The following is a 22,509-nucleotide window of genomic DNA, read 5'->3' as shown; positions in this document are numbered from 1 at the left end:
TCACCCTGAGGCTCCGTCCCCTGGGTCCATGCCCTCAACTCCAACCCTGAAGGCAGGTCCACTAGTGTCCATTCCCACAGGTCTGAGTCACCCTAACACCTGGGCTGTGGCCATCACTCAGCCGGTGTCCCCCAGCCATACACGGTGTGCCCAGCCATATACATCCCTGCCCTGATCCGTGAGCCCCAAGCCCACTGCCCGCAGACTGACACTCTACGCAGCTCCGACTCCCTAAATTTGGGTCTTCTTGCACCTGCGTCCCCTGAAGCCCCTGCCAGTCTGACTCTGAGCTCTCGAGCAGCTGTCCCCACATCTGGGCCACCCTGAAAGGTGACAGGTCTCCTCCAGGTTGAAACAACGTCCTCATCTGGGTCCCCTCAGCTGTGTCCCTCAGCGTCTGCCCCCAGCTCATCTCATCGAGATTCCCTAGGAAATCTGTGCCCTGTGTCCCTACTTACCTACCAACTGGGGCTCCCCAGAGCTCACTCAATGTCTCTACGACCCAGCTGTGTCCGCCCAGGGCCTGCCTGTGTCTCTCCATGACCACGGCCAGCCCCCAAGCTGCGGCTGAGCTGCTGGAGCCAGCTGACTGCCCCTCCTAGCCTCCGCTTTCCACCCCAGGAGCTCTGCTGCTCTCTCTGATCGCCCCACAAGGGCAGTGTGAGCCCATTCCCTGCATCTGTGGCCAGACTGTAGTTATGTGTCTGTGTGCCCTTTGTTGGCACCTGTCAGCCCTGCCTCCAGCCCGTAAGGCCCTCCACTCTGGACACACCTGTCCCTCAGCCTGCCTCTCCATGCCCAGTGGGGACGGTGGGGGAACGGGCGCTACCCAGCCCCGGCAGGGGGTGGGGGGGCGGGGAGTGGGGGAGGGAGGACAGGAGGGTGTGTGGGCCCGGCCGCCAGCCCTACCTTTGCTACAGTAGCTCTTCCGGGCATCCAGGGGCCTCACTGCCTTCCCGGGCTCCCCGGGGCCCAGCTGGCCCTGCTCGGTGGGCGGGCAGCCGGGCTCACAGACGGCTTGTACCTGCTCAGCCTTTAGGGCAATAGCCTGCTCCAGGAGACCCAAGTTCCCACGTGTCATCACGTCGTACATCTCCGACACATCGGTGACCGCGGACTTCTGGGAGCGCGCGTCTTCGTCCCGGCCGTCGTCGGAGCGCTCCTCCCCCAGGACGGGGTACTCGGGCTTCGGGCTGGGCGAGGCCAGCGGCTGGGCTTCAGGGACCTTCTGGCCGGGGCCGAGGGGGGCATCCTCCTGGCAGATGACCTCAGGAGCGGCCTCCTCCTCCTCCTCCTCCTCTTCCTCCTCCTCCTCCTCCTCCTCCTCCTCCTCCTCCTCCTCCTCCTCCTCCTCCTCCTCCTCCTCCTCCTCCTCCTCCTCCTCCTCCTCTTCCTCCTCCTCCTCTTCCTCCTCCTCCTCTTCCTCCTCCTCTTCCTCCTCCTCCTCCTCTTCCTCCTCCTCCTCTTCCTCTTCCTCGTTACCCAGAGCGACTTTCCTCTTGCTGGACTCCTCACTGGCCACACCCTCCACGGCCTGGGGACCGAGCTCCTGGGGACGCTCCCTGGTGGCTCCCACCACCTGCTCTGCATCCTCTGGCCTGAGGAACACGTCCTTCTCCCCCTCGTCACTGGTGGCCCCTTCCTCAGCCTCCTCCTGCACCAGGTGCACAACACCAGGGCCCGGCTTGGCCACCTGGCCCAAGTCCTCCCCAACTAGGGTCTCTACAGCGATTTGGCCCAGGTTGAGGAGAGAAGTGGCAATGATCTCCTGGTAGCTGCTGTAGCCGCCCTTGGCGGGGCCCGCAGAGCTGCCGACAGGCTTGGATCCGAAGTGGGACTTGACAGGGCTCCTTCCTGCACAGAATCAGAAACATGTGGAAAGAGCCTAAGGAGCCCCCGAGCGCCCTGCCCAACCGCCTGGGGAGCCCGACACCCCCAGAGAGGGGAAGGTGGTCGGGCATGCCTGCCCCTGTGCTGGGCCGCAGACGCGCGGTGAACTTATCTGAGGAGGAGAAGGGGTCACTGCTTCTTCTGAAGCTGGGACACTCTCCGATACTTGTTACTAACAGCCCCTCCCTTTAAGGCTACTTTCTCAAATCGGGTAAACCTGCATTTCATAAAATGGCACTTAATACAACAGATTCTAAAATTTGCTTCGTAAACACAAAGGAGAAAAGTAATTTATGTTTTTAAAAGACCCACGTGTACACATCTTAAGTGCCATGACCTTGCTGTGGTGAAGGCTCCCCACACACCGGCCCCGGGTGTGGGCGCCTATTCCGGGGGGCCCGCTGGGGCTGCTGCCCAAACCCCAAATGCCCTCCTCTGTAAGAAAGCTGGCAAGCTAGTGCTTTCTCCCTAGAGCCCATTGGGCCACACAGCACTGCAAAGACGACCAGAGACCCCCCCAGGAGCGAGGTGAGCGTGAGGGCACTCGCTGAGAGTTGGCTCCACAATGAAGTAGAAATGCCGTCTCGGACCGTGCGAGGCCAGAAGACTCAAGCACCTTGCTGTTCTGGGGGTTCAGGACCTCAGGTCCCAGTCCCACTCCCAGGACTGACGTCTGCCAGGCTGGGGGGGGCGCATGGACACTTCCCTCCGGGACCCAGAGCCACTTTGACACCAGCATTTGCCGACGTCTGGGCCTCCCCCACTGGGAAGAATGCTCGGCAGGAATCCCTTCGGGTCCCCATCCTACCCCAGGCTTCCCTGGACACCCCCACAGTCTCACCTGACGCCCAGCAGACCCCCGCCCTACCCCCAGCTGCCCTTCCCTGGAGCCAGGGGGAGGGGATCTCTCTGAGCCCCCTTCCCCCCTTCCCCCACGACCCGAGGCACAGCCCACGCCCATCTGTCCATCCATCTCTCTCTCTCTCTCTCACACACACACACACACACATCCACACACACACACGCACGCACACCCACAGCGTTCCCAGAGATGTGCCCACAGGCCCCTCCAACTCCCTGCTCCGGCCCCTCTCCAGGAAACCCCGACAAATGTCAGGACAAGACCTCGCTTGTTCTCAGGAAGGGCTTCCTCGGCGGCGCTTTCACTGCCTCGGAGTGGGGCCCCCTCCCCACTCGCAGGCTGTGATTCTCCAGGGCCACACTAAGCGCCCTTTATTTCGGGGGAGAAAGAGCCACAAAGCACCTTCAGCTGGCTCGGGACGATGAATCTCCTCCTGTCCTGGCAGTTCAGCCTCGTCCTCCTCCGGAGTTCCTTCCGATTCATCGGAGACAGAGGCGTCCTTCACCTCGGGGTCCTCGCTGCCGTCGGTGTCCGCGCCGCAGCCCTCGTCCAGCGCCAGCTTCAGGGGCCGGGACTTCCGTGTGGGCGCCAGGTGCTCGGCCGGCGCGCCCTCCAGCTTCCTCTTCTTGGCCAGCGGGCAGCTCTGCGAACTGGGGGGAAGGGGACCAGGGCCGCCCTGTCGAGGCTCTCTGGGACCCACCCGCCCGCACTCCACCCTCGGCAGCCGCGTTCCCTGTGGTGAAAGCTCGTCTTCGCCCTCAGCTAAAAGCCCCACATTCAGGACAGGCAGGTTGATGTACTTAAGTTTTCTGTGAATTAAAAACTCACGTGCTTTAAACTGCGCTTCGTTCTTCTCTCAAGCCCTAACCTCAGTGGCCCCGTCCACGGCACGCGCCCTGCGGGGCTGAGGCGGGCACTGGCCCTCTGTCGGTCCCCGCCCACTTCCTCCCACCGGGCAGGCCATCGGGTGCCCGGGCCTTTCCTCTCCACCTCCAGACCCTGCACACCCTCCCTCACTGCAGCCGAGCTGACAGCAGCCACGACCAGGCGGCAGCTCACTGAGGCCACCCTCGTGGATGGCAGGTCCACTCTGAACTCCCTCCCAACACCCTCCTCTGGCCCCCAGCAGAAAGGCCGCGGCATGACGCGCCACAGCCGTGTTGGCCTCAGCAGCTACAGGCACAGATGGAAGGTTCTAGATCTACAAAAGGGCCCAGAGAGGGCAAGGGGCTCCGGAACCCCGCAGTCCCACTGCTCTCCAGGAGCCCCCTTACCTGCGGTGTCTGGAGTACTTGCCCCGGATGTGTCCTGAGCCTGTGCATCCTGGGGTGGGGCAGCTGGAGGGAGAGAAGCAGAGGTGGTCACACGGGGAAGGACCTGCCCGCCCCAGACCCTTCCCCGGGAGCAGGAGACTGTCTCCAAACAGTGCATCTCAGAACGGCTGCTTGCAGTTCACTAAAAATTAATGAAATAACTCACCCCATTTAAGTAAACGAATGACTCATTACAATTTTATGAGTGTGTTTAATTAAAGGTCTGCATGTATGAGATCAAGACTTCCGATGTCGGTGTCTCCTAGATGGCTTCTCTTCTCTGCGCATGAGTCTTTCCCACTGACGGCAGGCAAACTGCTGCCGGCTTCCCAGCAGCCAAGAAACAGGGTGCTCTGGGAAGCCCCCAGAACCAGCACCTGAGGCAAAGCCGGCCATCACTGTGCTCTGAGGCCCGCAGCCTGGTGCAGACAGGTGAGGCCAGGAGGGCCTATGACCCGGGGCTGACCCGTAGACGTGTAGGGGGGAGGGTTTGGAGGGAAGGGGGCTGCTGGGCTTCATGCACCCTGGGGCCAGCAAGTGCACGGGGAGGAAGGCAAGGCACTCAGGAGTCCCTCCCCCGCCACTGTCATCTGTCGCCCTACGGAACCAAACCATGGAAAGCTCTGGAAACGTCAGATCATGGGCATGGGGCCTACCACCCAGCCCAGTTTGCCTGGAGTCAGCCCTGTTCAAGGCCGGGATCCCATGGGCTGCGGCGCACATCCACAGACCGCAGACAGCAAGAAGCAGACATGCCCTCCTGTTCCGGAGTGGCAAGCCAATGTCCCGAGAAGTGGGAGAAGGCATTGAAGGTCACCCCGGGGAGGCTGAGCCCGAGCTCCTCCAGGGAGGGGCCGTCCCAAGAGGGGAAGCCCTTGTTTTTAACAAGCGTGGCATCAGGGGGTCTGGGCAGGCCCTCCCAGAACCTGGGAGGGAAGAACAGGGTGGGCCCCGAAAGGGACACGGCCCGCGACCTCAGTCTAGACACACCTGGTGGTTTCTAATTTGACGGATCACAGCCTAACGGCAATGCGCTGTGGGACTCCCCAGGCCACACAGGTCACCCTCGTGGGAGGGTCAGGGAGAACAAGACAGTGGACAGAGGCAAGCCCCACCCCACCTAGGAGCTCAACAGCTGCCCTCCAGGCTGAGGCGGCCAGGGCTGAGTCTCAGTTTAAAAGGAAGAAAGGAGCACGGGAGGGGGGAGAGGGGGGAGGAGGGGGACGGACGGGGAGGGGAGGGAAGACCCCGTTTTATTGTGGATTTCCTTTCCAGACAGCCAGGACTTGCTGCCCCCGCTGTCTACTCTAAAAATCTATGCCCCACGCTTGCTTTCTCTCTCTCAAGAGCTAGCTTTGAGACTTTTCACAAAAGGTCCTTGTTACTAGGGATTTGAAGCTGAGGTCCCAATTAGCCGATTAATCACTGAGTTAATCAGGCAATTATGTGGCAGCTGCTGTGGAGTCCTGAAGGCCGCTGGCCCTGCCCCCGGATGCATCACCATCTCTGAGCCACACCTCCAGCCACCAGCTTGCCAGCGTCCTGGCCTCTAGCCCAGGGGGCAGCAGGGCAGGCGGGGAGCCCACATGTCTGGGGCAGGTGAGGACCACTGTGGGATTAGAAGCCGCAGCCCCTGCACTCTGGCTCCCCATGCAGTGGCCACAGGAGACCCAGTCAAAGCCCAGCGGCTGCCTGCCCGTCGCCTGGGCTGCACCACTCACACCATTTCCCTTACAAGCGCCCCCAGGGTGCGTGAGGCCCGGGTGAAGAAGCAGCACCAGCATCCCCCGTCTTGAGGGGAGGAGGCCGACGAAGCCAGGGTTTCTTCCTGAAGCTCCCTACTGTGGCTCCCGGAGGGCAGCAGGGACAGGAAGATAGGCAGAAGGCTTGCAGACAGCCTGCTCATGGTCCCCACTGAACAGGCTCCCGGTGAAAGCTTTGCACATCCAACCATAAGCTACAGGTGTCAAGGGAAGTCAAGGCTGAGGCCAGGAAGACCCCCAGCCGGAGCCCTGCACTCAACTACCAGCCCTGGACAGGACTGACTTCCCTCCCGCCCCCTGCAGGCAGGTGGGGCACCTCTCCATTCTCATCTGTCCCCCGGGCAGAAGCTGGCCACTGGCTCCAAGGAGGCCCTCCGGTGACGTCACAGGGCTGGGAGGGAACCCAGATGCAGGTGTGACAGATGGGCGGCTCTCCTCAAACGTGCTCCAGAGGGGGCCCAGCAGGCATCTGCAGGGGGAAGCAGGTTCCCCACCTTCCCACCAGCCAACCCCTCCAACAGCCCCTCCCAGGCCGTGTGGCTGCAGGCGGGTCCAGACCAGGACACAGACCGAAGTGTCCCACAGTTCTTCCCACTCTTCACAGACGCAAAGGAAAAGCCACCAGGTCCATTTGCTTTTTCTTGGGCGCTCAGCGTTAAACCCAGGGCACAGAGAAGCAACGTGGGCTCCAGAGGCAGGAGAAGGCACTCAGAGCCCTGGCGGCTCCCGGTCAGCCTCCTGTTCAGCTCAGCTCCTAACAACGGCCATGCCACTCCCCTGAGAGCAAGCAGCCTCCTGGGGGCCTGCTCGAGTTGGGAATAAACAAACCGGGACAGGGGATGTGGGCCGAATTCTGGGACAGGGAGGCCTCTATCCCTCGTCCATGGAGCGGGTCCCACCGTAGAGCTTCCCCCTAACTCGGCTCTCCCTTCCAGTGACTTGGGCATGAGTTTATCTAATACGGTGATGTCCTGTTCCAGGTCACAGGCTCCCTGCGCTGGCACCCAAAGCATAAGCCTCACCAGGACAGGGCAGAGTCACTGGTGAGCTGGGCAGATGTGCCGGCTTGCAGCGTCTGCCCATTCTCACAGCATAAAGGTGCCCGTGTGGTTGGTGTGCCCAGCTAAGGAGCGAGAGCCACGATCCCACCACACATCACAGCCCCAGGTATAGCTCAGGCCAGCGAGCGCCCAGGAGCACAGGAGTGACCCGCACCTCCCAGGCAGGACACGGGCGTCTCTTTGGCACAGAGGACTCCACTCAGCTCCAAGAAGCCCCAAACCTCGAGGATTGTTGCTAAAACATTAGTCATCAACACGTTTGTCCCTAGTTTCTCCACTAACACGGGCAACAGTCTCCCTACTGCCGAGAAAGGAGGCTGAGACCTCACGGTGAATGAAGGTGCTCACAGGACCCTCTCATGGCTGGGTCCTCTCTGAGAGCACTTCAAAACAATACTATCTTCAGAGTCATTTCTGTTCTATTTCAAAATTAGGAGAGAAAGGTCTTTGGATCTGCCTTCGCAAGTCACTCCATAACTTTATCTGTTGCCCAAATTAGCTGCTGTGACCAAAACCCAGAGCTTCCTTGATTCCCGTGACCAGCCTCCTCCCCTTCACGGTCTGAAGAGGTTGTTGCTGAGCATCACACGCCAGAGGAAGTGACACCTCCTCCTGGAGGCCTTCTCTCCCCTGGAGCCTCGGGCCACCCATCCAGGGAGCACATTCTGTGGACCTTTCCCCAGTCTGGTTTGGTAGCCTTCCCACTCTCTCCCCGTGAGCTGGGCTGGGGCCTGGGGTGCGTATGACCCAGCTCTTCTGGTCAAATTTCAGTCCTCCAAGCCTCAGTTTCCCCACTTCCCACACAGGGTGAAAACAGCAGCAGCCGTGTCTCCTGAGAGCTAGACTAGGCCAGGCAGCCAACGCAGAGTCTGTCGCAAGCCTGGGCCTCCAGTCCCTTCCCTTCTGTCCCCAGCTCACAGCCTCAAAGGTTAGAGGGACGCTGCCCACTCCGGGGTCTTCTCAGCGACCTGATTGGCAAACCAGCCATCAGCCACTCTGGTGAGAAATGAGACAGCCCCGGCCCCAGACTTGTTCCGTTCGGTAAGATTCTTTCCCCCTAAGCTCCGGACATGTGCAGTGACGTGGAAAGTCTGCTCCAGGCTGGGGGTTGGGCAGGGCAGGGACAGCATGGACCCTCAGAAACTGGAATGTTCTGTGTGTCCCCTGCTGGGAGTCCAGAAGGTCACAGAAACCTCACTGAGGTGTGGTTGTCGCCCTTGGCCCTTCTGCATGGGCACGGCGCCCCACCAACATGGCCAAGGGCTGGGGGCTGGGGGCTCTGTGGGAATGAGGGTGGGCCTGGAGCCCTTCTGTCCCCCAAGGACAAGCCTCTGGCAGGTTAGCGCAGCTGCAGTCCAAACCCAGCTCCGTCTCATGGGGAATTTGTGGCCATTAAAGGGGGCCCCTGACACCCCTTGACATTCTGGGACCATCCATGAGCACCACTTCCCTTTCCCCTTTCCTGTCAGAGCCAGGACACCTGGCACTGCCCCTCCTCAGGAAACAGGGGGGTCTGAGGGCTGGTTTTCCTTGTTGGAAACTGAACATCACCAGCCCTGTCTAAGCAAAACAACACTGAGGGCCCAGGCCCACTGAGTTTGAAGTTCCAAGGTCGTGTGGGTGGTTCTGGGACAGCCCTGACGCACGGGACTAGGGGGGGCTTCCTCTCTGGCCATCCCAGGGGCCAATCCCAGGACAGAAGCCGGCAGGTGGGGGCAAGTCGACCTGGCCCCTCCTGCTTGGACCTGGCAAATCCCTGCTGTGGGCTGTCCTCTCTTCCTCCTCAGGATGCCCCTCCCGGTAAGCCCTGACCTAGAATCTGGAAATTCACAGAGCTCAGCCAGCGCAAGATCACCAGCGCACCAACCACGCTCGGCGCCTGGAGTCTGTGGATGGCTGGGGACCTCACAGGCCTTTCCTCATCTCTGCCCAATGGGGCCTCTGGCCAGCAGATGCACAACCCTTCCTGAGAGCCCCTAGTGACACCTTGCTGCTGGCTGGGGGCCACGGGGACAGGCAGGCCTGGTGGTGACCACAGGTCAGCACAGCTCTGCCCCTGTGCCAAGGCTGACTGCGTGGTGGGGTCAGGACAGAGGCGGGAGAGAGCAGAGGCAAGCGGAAGATAGCGGGACTCGTGGCAAGGAGGAGCGGGGTCCCGGGGGGCGGTTGAGCCATCCAAAGTGCCCCGTGTGGGACAGTGGGGTGTTCGGGGTCACGGGCATGGGCAATGCTGGGTGCTAGCAGAAAGCCTTTCTTACCTGAGGTCGGCACTTGTGGGCTCTGGGGGCACTGAGTGAGAGAAAGAGAGAAACAGGGAAACACATATGGCAGTCCGAACTAAAAAGGCACAAACGGAAAAGAAGCGGAGACAATCCCAGCGAGAAGGGAACCCCATCCCTCCCTGACCTCCTAGAATGTGTGGCGGGACCAGGGGGGCGAGCTGCCGCCCCCCCTATGCTTTCCCCAGATCTCCCCGCGAGACGTTGTTGGCCTTACAGAGGGGTCAGGCATCCCAACCAGTCCCTGCTCTCCAAGCCTTCAGCACCAGGACAGTGTCTCTTTCTCAAATTGCCATGGGAAGTCAGCTTCCAACAGGAAACTTGACCCAGCAGAGAAGCCTGGGCGGAGAGAACCAAGCAGCTGGTCCCTGGTGATGGGGCCACACTGGGCAACAGTGCATCGGGGTCTAGCTGAGCAGCTCACGTGGGAAGCTCGGCGCTCTGGCCCCTCCCCACACCAGACGTGCAGCCCCGGCCCAGTGTGTACTTAGGGAGTCAGGGAGGTGAGCCAGCCAAAGGCCCCCCCACCCCCTGCCAGCTCAATCTGACAAGCCCCCCCACCCCCCACCATGTCCTCCTGCACTAGGACTGACCTCCCAGGAGGGCAGGAGGCTGTCACAGAAGCCTGGAAGCATTCTAGCTCCAAACAGAAAGGTCTCCTGAAGGACCTTGGCCTTCCGCACTCTGTGGGGCCATCTACCTGCTCACCCACACCCCAGGCCGTTTGGTCTGGACCCCACCGCAGGCCTCACAGGCTCCAGACACCATGGACAGACCCCAAGTGCTCAGCATCAGGGGAGGAGCCTCCCAGGGCCTGGCCACCAATGTGGGCTTCTGCTTTCCTGAGCAACGTAGTGTCTTTACTTTAGGACCTGGAATTCACAGCCACACTGGGCTGGGAGGGGGTGCACTCACCTCGGAGGGCCTTGGAGCGCGTGCGAGCCCGTTTATCCTCATTTTCTAAGCTCATCTGCAAGCAAAAACAACTGGGGTGTTAATGGAGGCCAAGCCCAGGACCTCCCCTCTGGAGGGCCGCACAGGGCCCCAGCTCTTCTGGTTGCGGAGAGCCTGTGACACAGCCAGACAAGGGGTAGGCTCGCAGGAAGAGAAGACCTGAGACCCAGGCCAGCAAGCGTGGGGCAGGGGTTTCAGTGGGGAAACCCCAGCTCCCGGCCCGGCAGTCAGCCCTCCCACTGCCCCCACCTTCCCCCTCCCACAGGAACCTCCAGCAGGAGCCCTTGCCCCATCTGCCGGATGCTTGTGGACAGTAGGGCTCCCAGCACACGGGCTCCTGACCAGTCTGGGGAGCTCCACCCCTGCTCACTTGGGCATCACAACCGGTCCCCCACTGGACCCCAGAGCCCAGCTTCCCACAGGCGTGAGGGCCCCAACACACTGGGGTCACCCTCTTTAGAAACAGATGGCGGGGACTGGAACGGGTCTCCACAAAGCGTCCAGAAAATGAATTACTTCGATTTCTACCGTGTGCCATCCTGGAGGGAGCCCAGGGACCAGTGGCCTGACCCAGGGACAGGACGTGCTCACTGAGGGTGTGTCCCCAGAAGTTGGGCACCAGCACCCAGTGGGGACAGAGAGCACGTCAGGCACAGTGACATGATAGCAACCATACTACAAATGTAAAAGGATGCGTGACACGGATTTTAATATACAAAACCTTACCTGACCTGACCATTGTCACTTCAACAGTAATCCATAGAAAAGCCTCTGAGTGGGAGGCTGTTTTGTGCTAACTCGCAGAGACCCTGCATGTCTGCTGGACTCACAGCACCTCTGAGTCGGGCCCATGGCCCCCATGCTGGAGACTGTGGCTCTAGAGGTGGGAGCCAGCTTCAGGCAAGAACACAGGCCGAGGGGCCACGTGGTCAGGACCCACAGGCCACCCTCCCAGGGATGTCCCTTCTCCCAGGAGTGGGTGAGTGGGTCCTCCTGAGGGGGCAGGGCACCCTGCACAGTGCAGACCCCTCACCACTCTGACTGCCCCATCTGAGCCCATCAGTGCACCCCCACTTTCCCCGACCCTGCCTAATCCCCATGGGGAACATGGTCCACATGGTCCTGTCGGGGAGTCGAGCAAGAGCCCTCAGGAGGGTGAAGCCAGGGTACAAGCATCATGGAGAAGCCCAAGGAGGGGATCTTCCCAGGGCCATAGGTCCTCACGTAGAATCTTGGACGGATGTCACCCATGACACATCTGGCCAGACAGGTAGTGACGCGGTAGGAGGTGGGTGGGACAGTGGAAATGTCCCTTGTCTCTGAGGTGGGGGGCCAGGGGCCTCTATCTGGCAGGAGGTGTCCCATGAGCCCCACCGGCCTCACTACCTGTCCTTGTGGTCGGGAAGGGGACAGAGTGATGCCACCTGTCCCCAGGCCACAACCAAGGCTTGTCAAAGGCAAGGCCAAACAGCAGAAGGGAGAAAGGAAGGGTGACAGACTCAGGCTTCCAAGCCTGGAGGCCCTCGAGAGGAAAGCCTGAGCTCTGAGGTACGGAGTCCCCTCGCAGGAGGGAAGGAATCCCCCCAGTTAGGAAGATGAAATCTGTAAAGTGAGCCTCCCCACAGGCAGTGGTCACACACAACATTTTATGTGATTTGTTAAGGACCAGAACTCAAACCCGGGCGTGATCCACGCAGCTGCGGGCCCAGGTGGCAGAGCCGGCGTCCGGAGCCCCCGGACCAGTGACAGCTCTCCGGCAGCATGGAACGGAATCACTATAATCTCTATTTTTAAAGCAGAGGCTCCCCACGGGCCAATGACTCACATATAAAGTGAAGAGAGGAGCAGGTGTCAAAGGGACTTCATTACATCACGAGCCTTCAACTGTCATCTGCGCGGAGCCCAAGCACACCCCTCCAATGCCAGCCGCACAATGGAGCTCACGCGTCTGATGGCTGGCGCCGGCTTTCAGCTGAAATGCAATCGGCAGCCTTCTTTCTATTGTTTTTTTCTTTTTCTTTTTTCTTTTTTTCTTTCTTTTTTTTTTTTTTTTTTTTTTTTTTTTTTTTTTGTCAGTTTTCCCAGGGAAATTGGCAATCATTCTGCTAGGTTAAAGCATGCCTTGGCAATTCGGATTTCCTGCAGATAAATTATTCAAGAGCAGAGAACAGAAAGGGCTGCAGGGGCGCGACTGGGCGCTCCCACTGATGCAGCGCAGAGCTGGGACACTCACTCTGCCGAGCACCTTTCCATCTGCGATTTATCTGCGTCAGATGGTCAGTGAGTGAGAAGTTCTCTTCAGTGCGTGTAGCTTTGATTCTAAAAGGAAAGAAGGAGCCCAGTCCAGGAGGAAACACAGGTTAGCTCTTTAACACGAGATGAGTCTGTGAGCGGGTGACAAGGGACATCGGCGATGGAGCAGGGAGACTCTGACTTCTGGGCTGTTGGGAAGTAGTGGCGGTGGCTGCCTCAGAGCATCTGGGCAAACACACGATGAAACCAGCTCCGTTCCGCATCCCTGTTCTCCTTCCCAGAGAGCGGAGCACTCTGCCAAGGTGCGCTCTCCACTCGCCCCCACCCCGTGTTGTAGATAGAGACCAAGGCCCCGGCGTGAGCGCCACAGGGGTTCAGGCCACCGCACCACCACAGGTATGGCACTGCCTGGCTTCCTGGCAGCCCCCCAGGGCCTTTTGTCCCTAACCACACCAAGACAGGTCCCTCATCGGCACAAAGACTGACACGTTCTGACGTTTTACGGATTTACTTAAAGGACCCTCGCTTTTTCCAAACACAACCCAATCACTTCTCTGCTTTTGCACGACCCAGAGAGGACTGACTGACCTTACACCTGGAGGGTGAAAAGGCCCCTTGTCACAGCCAGGCTGGCCTCAATGCCCATGTTCTCTGTGGGGCAGGGATCTCTCTCGGGAGCGCCCTCTGTGCTGTGTCTGTGAGCCACCTCCGTCCTGCCGCCAGAAGCCCGTCTTACAGCTTCCCTGTGCCCCTCACAGCACCACTGCACTCTAATTAATATTTCACGAGTTCTGTCTTCAGCAGGAAAAGTATGGAGAGGGGAGTCATTTAAGGATGCAAACACTTCCCTTTGCCACAGCCACAAACCAGAGACTTGTCTCTTCAGCCCTCCTTTTAACTGGCTCTGTTAGTGCCATGTGACGGGTCTCACTCAGGAGCTGTTACTATTTTGTTCTGTTTTGCGTTTTTTCAAAAGGTCAAGATTCATCACAGAAGCTCTTTTTAAATACAAACGGTTCCCACAACACCCAAGACCAGCTCCTTTTCGAACCCATCTGCGGAGCACCCTTGCCAAAACTGGGTTCCCTAAGTGGGACATTTACAAACTCGGGAACCAAAAAAGAAATGCCCTAATTATGCAGCCTTGAAACCCATAGATTTGTCTGAGTTCTCAGAAACACACTCAGAAGCCAGGAAGATGGCAGAGAGGACAGATTCTCGGCGTCCGACAACCTGCAGCTGAGATTTCTCGCGAGGTGCTCCATGAGGCCCAACAGACTCTATGCCAATCTTTGCCTTTACCCTCCAAGGCCAGGTCTGCCCCCGACCCCCCACCCTCCCCAAGTCAGGGACGTCCGTCGTGGTGTCTGGAGGCCCTTCCCCCTCTGTCGTGCACTCTCCCTCCCTCTCTCACATCTCGGGGCTCTTCCCAGGCCCTCACAGATCCTCTCCTGTGCCATGTCCCTACTCTTCTGCACGGACAACTAAGAGTGGGACAAAGAACAGAATTCATGCTGAGGTTGTCCTGGCCTCAGCAGCCAGACCACGGGGACCGCACCCCAGGGGAGAGGGTGGGAGTGAGGAGGCTCAGGGAGTCAGTGAGGGCCTGAGGGTCTTAGGGCTGATGGCCTCCAAGTGGGAGGTGCTCCAGCCCTGGGAAGCAGGAAGCATCCCTGGGTGGCCTGGGCCTCCCGTTTCCCACCCTCTCCCGCTCAGGCTCCACTCTGTGCCCGTGTGTCTCCCGCGTGGTCCTCATCTCAGTGTGAAACAAGCCCATCCAGTCATGTTTTCAAGATCACCACCCCTCCTACAGAGTTTCATTCACTGCTCAGTACGCGTCATGTAAGGATGAACAGACAGATGGTGATCCTGGGCAATGTCTCTGAGGTCCTGGAACTGGGGAACACGGCCAGGAGCAATCAGAAGGGGCTGAACAAGTACCAGAGCCTGAAGCTGGGTGGGGGTTCCAGACCCCTGACCATGGGGGACATTCATCCCAGCCCTGGGCTGGAGGAAAAAGAGGTTAGGGCTCCATTTTATTTAGAATGTGTCCCAGGGGATGCCTGGGTGACTCAGTGGTTAAGCGTCTGGCTTCCGCTCAGGTCATGATCCCAGGGTCTTGGGATCGAGCCCCGCATCAGACTCCCTGCTCAGCTCAGTGTGGAGCCTGCTTCTCCCTCTCCCATCCCCCTGCCTGTGTTCCCTCTCTCGCTGTGTGTGTGTCTCGTTCTGTGTCAAATAAATAAAGAAAAGGGAAAAAAGATAAATCTTAAAAAGGAAAAAAGAGAGTGTTCCAACAGCTAGCATAGCTGGAAAATTAGAATGAACCTAGGACATTTTTTTAAATCCATAGGATTCTAAGGATTGTAGAGTTCCTGTGGGCAAGTTTCAGTGTTTTCCCTCCTGGAAGACCTAGACAAAGAGAGGGGGCATCCACTGACTCCCAGGAGACCACACGCAAACCTGCCTAGAAGGAAGGATGACATGGGATGAGGAAGCAGAGGAACATAGCAGGAGTGGCAGGGAACTGGCTGTGACCCACCATGCTGGCTGCAGCAGCGTCGGCCAGGGTCCATTTTCTCCGAGAGAGGGAAGGGGTGAGGGAGAAGCAGCCATCTGGGTTTGTTTGATTCTCTGAAGTGTGAGCAGGGGCAATGCCCACTCGCACAGCACCGCTAGGAAGCCCTTCCATAGACCCATGTTCCCACCACTGAAGGGGTTAGGCCCAGCCTTCAAGGGTGCTCCTTGCTGCCTCTCCCCACCAAGCATTCCGGTGGAGCCCTTCAGAGCCCCCATCCCCAGTCCCATATACTGTCTACTTACACAACCTCACTGGTTCCCAGTTTTTGAACATGCACCTGCAAACCTGGTCAAGGTCAGCCTGAAGGGCAGCCTTCTTCTTCAAAGACATACAAGTTCTACCACCTCAGGAACCCTCCGCACACATTCCGCTTTCCATTCCCTGCTCCATGAGGCTAAACCGCATGCCCACACACCTGACTCCCGACCGCGGCCACCACGGCACCCCTGGCTCCTTGAAATGATAGTCCTGCCCCCTCTGGGGGGAGTCCGACTGTGTCTCTGAAGTTCTGCTGACATTCCACCCACTGCTCGGCCCACTGGCAATGGAATAGAGCTTCTCCCTGATTTGTAGAAAGGACACCCCAGAGAGTATTATTTAACACATGTCTTGGGAGAGGTTTTCCTAACATCTCTGAGCAGGGGATTAGGGCTCACTCCAACCCCAAATTGAAAATGATAGTTCTATCGAGACAAACAAAGAAATAACAAAAACCCAGACTCTAAACCGTAGAGAACAAACTGGTGGTTGCCAGAGGAAACGCGGTTGGGGGCACGGGCGAGACCGGTCATGGGGTGAAGAGCACATTTATCGTGATAAGCACTGAGTAAGGCATAGAATTGTTGAATCACTCTACTGTACACCTGAAATTAATATAACACTGTGTTCATTGTATTGGAAATTAAAATCTAATTAATAAATGTTTATTTTTTTAAAGATTTTATTTACTTATTTGACAGAGAGAGAGGTCACAAGTAGGCAGAGAGGCAGGCACGGGGTGGGGGTGTGGAGCAGGCTCCCGCTGAGCAGAGAGCCTGATGCGGGGCTCGATTCCAGGACCCTGACATCACGACCCAAGCCTAAGGCAGAGGCTCAACCCACTGAGCCACCCAGGCGCCCCTAATTAATGAATTTTTTAAAATTATAGCTGTAGGGACACCTGGGTGGCTCAGTTGGTTGAGCATCCGACCCTTGGCTTTGGCTCAAGTCATGGTCTCAGGGTCCTGAGTTGGAGCCCTGAGTTGAGCCCCATGCTCAGCAGGGGGTCTGCTTGAGGTTCTCTCTCTCTCTCTCTCTCTCTCTCCCTGCCTCTGCTCCTCCCCCGCTCACATGCACTCTCTCCTTCGCTCTCACTCCCTCAAACAAATAAATAAATCTTTCTTTTGAAATTGCAGCTGTGTGGTAGACACCCTGATACAACATCTCTATGTCAGGTCCCTCTGTTTGAAACTCCAACATAAATGGGATTTCTACCCGAGGATAGGAGTGTAGTCACACCCAGTGAAGCAGGCCAGAAAGGTCATGCACAGTGGCCCCCATGCAGTGGCCTCCATGCAGTCAGCCTTCTCCTGGATTCGTATCTGGACTCCTCCTTTGAATATTACATGATTGGAGCCCCAGTGCTTCATTCTTAAGGTCAAGAAGTGATTTAAGGACCTACCATCAATGCCTACTTCTTTTCTTCTTAAGTTAAAAAATAAAAATAAACAGCTCAATGCCCCGCACTTTCCCCAAGCCCACAACGGTCTCGGCTCAGCCCTTCTCCGCCCACCTCTGAGCTGTCCGCATGCCTGGTGCTGAACCCAAGGCCGACCGCCGGCCGTGACTACTACACTCCCACCACCCTCCAGACACAGAGGTCCACATCAACAAGCCCCCATAGAAAGTCAGCCCACCCTGGCTATGTGATGTTCTGCTCTCCCGTGGCCACCACTACCTCCTGCTTTGGACTCCCCTAGCCTGCTCAGTGAGCTCATACCACTGGGGCCAGCCCTGCAGTCCTTCTGGAAACCCACCCTGTCAAAGGCACATCCTCCCTCCTTCTCCGACCTCTTAGTGTCTCTGCTCAGAACAGTAACTCAGGCCCTATCTGCCGAAACTAGAAGGAAGACTGTAACAGAGCAGTTGTTGCCAGGAAAGCCTGATCATGGACCACCAGGCTGCTCACAGCCGGCGCTCTACATCACACACCTCCAACAATGGTCAAGACATGTCATCCAGAGCTCCTAATCTCAGTCTGAACGCTCAACACTGGGAAGAGATGAGTGAGGCATTTGCACCAAGGTGTAAATTTAAGATGGGAAACAAAAACTCAGTCATCAAGATAAACAGTTTAGTGACGGTTTCAAAATATCAAAATTAATGCCAAAAATCTATTGATTTTTAAATCATAATAAAGATAGGATCGGTACTACTGACTTTTCCTTTTGCCTCAGGCTCCAACATGGTAGAACGCCAACAAGCCTACAAGAACAAAAGTGGGAGTGGAGGGGCACCTGGGGGGCTCAGTGGGTGAAGCCTCTGCCTTCGGCTCAGGTCATGATCTCGAGGTCCTGGGATCGAGTCCCGCATCGGGCTCTCTGCTCAGCGGGAGCCTGCTTCCTCCTCTCTCTGCCTGCCTCTCTGCCTACTTGTGATTCCTTTCTGTCAAATAAATAAATAAAATCTTTAAAAAAAAAAAAGTGGGAGTGAAGGTGCTTAACAAGGTGCCAGGAGACGCCCATTAGAAAGTATATTCTAGTCACCAGGTTCAAAGGGAACTACAAACATCCTCAAGTAATCTTGCTGCCTCAGCCTTTCTAGCCCTTCCTGTCCACACCCAGGGCCATCACATCTGGATGGCCATGCCCTGCGTCAGGGCTAGGATCCTTGATGAGGACCATCTCCATGTGAAGAAAATGGAGACAGGACTCTGAGGTCTGGAAAGGAATGCCCAAAAGCCTGTTGTCACCTTTCCCTCCACCTCTGAAGGTCACCAGACCCTGGGAAGCCAGCCTCACCCAGAGTGCATCCTGGGAGGTTTAGAATTGGAGGCTTGGTGTGGCTGTAAGCACATGGCATACCCTGGGTTTGGAGCATTTCTGGCGAGGCACGGAGCCTGAGACACCTCCAGCAGTGAGACCCAAGCAGGTATGAGCAGGCGTGTGTCATTTGCCTCCACTTGAGAAGATGGAAATAAACAAGGCCGACAGACCTCAGGAGCTCCTGCAACAAAGTCTCCTAGCGATCCTCGGTCTGTCCGGCGGGGAACAGCTCCGGAGGCAGCCCAGGTGTCACCAGACCCAGAGCAGGGACTTGGCCTGAGGTCTTCTTTGAAGTTTGCCATGACCAGATCGCTGATGGTCTACCCTCCAATTAACCTTCTATCTGCTCAAGAGTAATGGTGGCCAGACAGAAAGTCACCTCCATGCCTCATGCCTGGAAGAGAGAAGGACCCCTGCCCAGACCCTGGTGGGGGAGCCCGTGGCAGGAAAGCGGCTGCCTTCCAAGCGCCTCACCTTGCCGTGTCTGCCCAGGAGGAGCCTCGAGGTCCTGCAGTTGCTGGCTTTGTCTCCTTGTGTCCACCTCTGACTCAGCAGCTCACCCCGGAACTCATTTTCTGAGGGGTCAGAAAAAGAAAGCTTAATGAAGGCAGCTCAGTGTGGTGGAAGGGACATGGGAAACTTGGACTGCTCTTTTCCACAGCATTTATGCAATCCCCCTTTCTGGAATCACCAGAAGGATGTGCAAGGTCGTGGTCCTGTGTCGGTTCCAGAGACAAGGGCCAGGAGCTCTCTGAGGAAAACTGGTCTCCGATTGGGATGCTCCTCAGAGGCCCCCAGCATCCCGTGCCCCTGCTCTGTCTTCCGAGAACCTGCCTCAGAGTGGGTGTGGTTTCCACTAACAGCTGCCGCAGCAGGGGGCTGGCGCAAGTGGGGGGCACTTGGCCTCCACCTCTGCCCTGGTCCCCGCCATCTTTCCTTCCCCTGTTTTCGTCCCTCTCCAGGGCAATGTCTCCAGTTAATATTTAATTCCACACATAAATTCACATGTCTGAGCAGAGGCTGAAGGCATCAGCTGGACATGACAAAGAAATGCCTATTCCCTGCACGGCACTCCCTGTTTCCATGACAACTAGCTTTCTACCACGGTGGCGGTGGCGTTTCAAGGAAGGTCATTAAGTACCAACAATAAAAACAGGAAATGAGTGTTCCTGCGCTGCGCTCTCTGCTCTTCTTGAGACGTGAGTTTGAGCCCTGTTGCAGGTAGGTCAGCACTGGCCATCATTCGTGCTTCTGACACGCACTCCAAAGGCAGTTTCCCTAAAATTCCACCACTCCTGCCCCAGGCAGCCCTGTGGCTCCGGCCAGAGCATCCTCTCGTCTGAAAATGTCTCTATCCCATTAAAGGGCCTCCTGTGACCTCAAGGAGCACAAACACAGAGGGAAACAGATTGGTAGTCAAGGAGATGGCCTAATGCAAGGTCTTCAAACGAATGAGTAAAAACACCGGGATTTGACACCTACTGTGTGCACCTACTGTGTGCCTCCCTCTCACTGAGCTTTGAGTCCCCTGCAGGGGACCCTGTGAGGACTGGCCTCCTCCAGGGAAGTGTGAGCAGCGTGGATCTTCCTGGTGGGTGCCCAGCAGTCAATGGCTCCAAATGGGACCAGGCCACCCACTGGGTGTTCACATTCCCAAGCCTCTGCTGGAAACGTGGGGCGTTGCCCTGAACTCCCCAGGAAGATGCCACAGGCGTGGGGAAGAGGGGGTGCCCCCCGGTGGGGGAGGGAGGAAATTCCATGGGCGAGACACAGGCGTCACCCGTCACACTTACAAGGGGATGAGAGTTTCCCCTGTCAGCTCTGGAGAAGGCGGAAGCTGGGAGACCCCAGGCTGCAGAGTGCATGGGGCTGACCTTCCACACGGGCCTCCCAGGAAGAACCTACCCCCGGGGCTGAGCTGCAAGGCGCGGGAGGAATGTTCGGTCACCATCACGCAGGTAAATGCACGAGGTAACTGCAGCTCGTCTCCCCAGCAGCTCCAGGAGAGGAAGTGTGCCCTAAGATCTTAGCAGGAGCGGGACAGTTCCCTCCTCCTCACACCCCAGCAGGGCACCCTAGAAGCCGAGGGGGGGAAAGCTCTTTCTGCCCTCGGTCTCACCTGCTTCCCTGGGGAGCCCAGCCAAGGTGAGCTGCAAGTGCCAGTGAGGGGACGTCTGGTTGTCTGTGTGCCCTCTCGCCTGCCCCGGGGGGTCAGCAGGTAGAGCCGGTGCTCCGGAGCCTCACGGCAGCTCGGGCAACCTGCTCACATCTGCTCCGGCATGACCACCTCCAAACAGAGCTCCTGCCTCCTAACAGAGGGTCTAATGGCCTCAGACGCCCTCATGATGCACTAGTGCCCTGTCCCGGGTTGGAGACGGAAACAAGACACACATCCCCAAGGCCAGAACCTCTCTTATGAGCTCCCAGATATACCTTGATGCAATTTCCTTCTTTTCCTGGGAAACGGCAACGAACTCTAGTCATTATGAGCCCAGTAAAGAGCAGCTGTGCTTGCTGCTGGGACCCACCCCCACGGCCCTCTGTCCCACTGGGAAGTGTGTGTGGCCAGGCTCCACCACAGGCAAGACCCCTCCTGCCGGCATGTCCTGAGCAACTAGTACTCCAGCTTGCACAGAGGAAACCCCCACACCCCCGAGACAACTACAGAGCCCCCAGGCCAGAGACATGGGGGTCCCATCAAGATGCCACTTCTAGAAGTCCTACAGCCAGCTGACATGACGGAGAGGTGTGGTAATGGTGTGGTGTGGCGGCGGAGAGGCAGGGGTAATGCAGATCCGGCTCCTGGCCCCACGTCTGACCAGCAAGCTACCTTCTCCATCCATACACAATGGGGGAGGAAAGAACCATCTGGGGATTAGAGCATGTGTGCAAAGTGACCTTTCCCGTGCAGGTGCACAGGGAATGCATGAGAATATCACTTCCTTTATCATCCGGAGTTGCAAGAGAAAAGCACGTTTTCCTCAAGACAGGTTCCCTTTTTAGGTCTCCAGTGGGTTCTTCTGAAACCCTGCCTGTAGACACAAACAGCAAACAAGCCACTTGGAGCAGGTGGCAAGGACAGGGACACTGGCCATGACCTGTCCCTCCACACCCTGCCTGCTCCATGCTGCTCAGCCTCTGTCCCCACAGAGGCCCCAAACTCACTTTGACAGGACTCTAGTGGACAGATAAGCTCTGGAAAGCAACCAGGACCTGTTAGCAGATACACATGGGTCCTCGGCAAGGAGACTCTCCTGAGAGTTCACTTGGCATCTCCCTCCACTGGGTCAGAGCCGTGACCCAGGCTAGACCCAGGTCTGTCTGCTAATGACACCTGCCCACCCCAACTCAGAACACTGCAGGCCTGCTAGGAGCCCAGCCAGGCCCCTGAAAATGTAGCATGAAGCCCTCCTTCCCGTATCTGGGGAGACCACCAGGAAGCCCACCTGGGAAACTTTGGGCACCCATTTCTCCTTCCAGACACGGTGTTTTGTGCCCACTCCCAACCCCACAGACTCTTGGAGGGCCCCACACAGAATGATAAGTCCTCCTAGTGGGCTCCTAGACCACTCTCCCTCTAGCCCTGCCTCAGCACTGACAGCCTAGTACCTTCCTCAGTTCAAAACCTCCCTGACCCTCCCCAAGATAAGAACAGAAGACAAGAAACCTGAGCAAGGGTTCAGGGGGCTGTTGCAAAAAGTGAAAATGTTTTTAGAGTCTTTACTAGGTGTTGTGTCTCTGGTGACCGTGGGCTGCCTTTGGAACCAGAGGGTGTCAGCGCTCACCCCTCAGCAAGCATGCAAAGGGGGAATGGTCTTCACGCAGAGAGCCCACATCCGGGCTCTCCTACGCTCCCCCAGCACCAACACACACTTATCAGAAGTTCTCACCACTTAGGAGGAAATGCCAGCTCCTCAGCCCCAGCCCTTCTCTGTCCCTGCTCTGTCCCCAGCACAGGGAGGGAGGTCTTGCATGCTAGTTGAGCTAACCTCTGCATCTGGGCTTGATCCCCCTCCTTCCCACGACTGATTAAAGGGTGCCTAGAGTATCAGCCATATTCTTCTCGAATATTTGATCACTGCTTCTAAACCGAACCCTTCCTGGGGCTTTTCAACTCTTCAACAGGCTTGAGGCATCCACGTTTCAAGAACACTCTCCGTCTGGACCCCACACGCCAGCCCTGCTACCATGCCACCTCCACCCCTGCACAGCCATGTTTCTTAAGGGACTGAAGTCCCCTAACTTCACTCCTCACTCCCCACTCCAACTGGCCTCCGCCTACTGCCCTCCACCACAGCGGTGGGCGGACGACCACCACCAATGTCTACGCCACAGCCCCACTGTGCGCCACTACACTGACTACGCCACAGCCCCACTGTGCGCCACTACACTGACTACGCCACAGCCCCACTGTGCGCCACTACACTGACTACGCCACAGCTCCACTGTGCGCCACTACACTGACTACGCCACAGCCCCACTGTGCGCCACTACACTGACTCCCTCCTTGTCTGCTGGGGGCTCCCGCAC

General features: G+C 57.8%; 1 protein-coding gene across 2 annotated transcripts in view; it reads right to left on the bottom strand.

The window, feature by feature from the left end:
* The window catches only part of MYT1 (myelin transcription factor 1), a 63,358-nt gene that overhangs the window by 27,418 nt on the left and 13,431 nt on the right, over positions 1 to 22,509 (bottom strand). For both annotated transcript variants that reach the window (XM_045070631.1, XM_045070632.1), the window contains exons 2-7: positions 18,454 to 18,554; positions 10,084 to 10,138; positions 9,148 to 9,178; positions 4,027 to 4,089; positions 3,155 to 3,402; positions 910 to 1,854 (exon numbers count right to left, since the gene is read on the bottom strand). In XM_045070631.1, coding sequence (XP_044926566.1) covers positions 910 to 1,854; positions 3,155 to 3,402; positions 4,027 to 4,089; positions 9,148 to 9,178; positions 10,084 to 10,138 — 1,342 coding nt within the window. In that variant the 5' untranslated portion in view covers positions 18,454 to 18,554. The remainder of the gene's footprint in view (positions 1 to 909; positions 1,855 to 3,154; positions 3,403 to 4,026; positions 4,090 to 9,147; positions 9,179 to 10,083; positions 10,139 to 18,453; positions 18,555 to 22,509) is intronic.

Source organism: Mustela putorius, unplaced genomic scaffold (assembly GCF_011764305.1).
Source record: "Mustela putorius furo isolate JIRA1106 unplaced genomic scaffold, ASM1176430v1.1 tig00003972_pilon_pilon_pilon, whole genome shotgun sequence".
In the NCBI taxonomy this organism is placed as follows: domain Eukaryota; kingdom Metazoa; phylum Chordata; class Mammalia; order Carnivora; family Mustelidae; genus Mustela; species Mustela putorius.
Note: the sequence above shows the minus strand (reverse complement) of the source record. Positions and strands in the feature narration are given on the sequence as shown.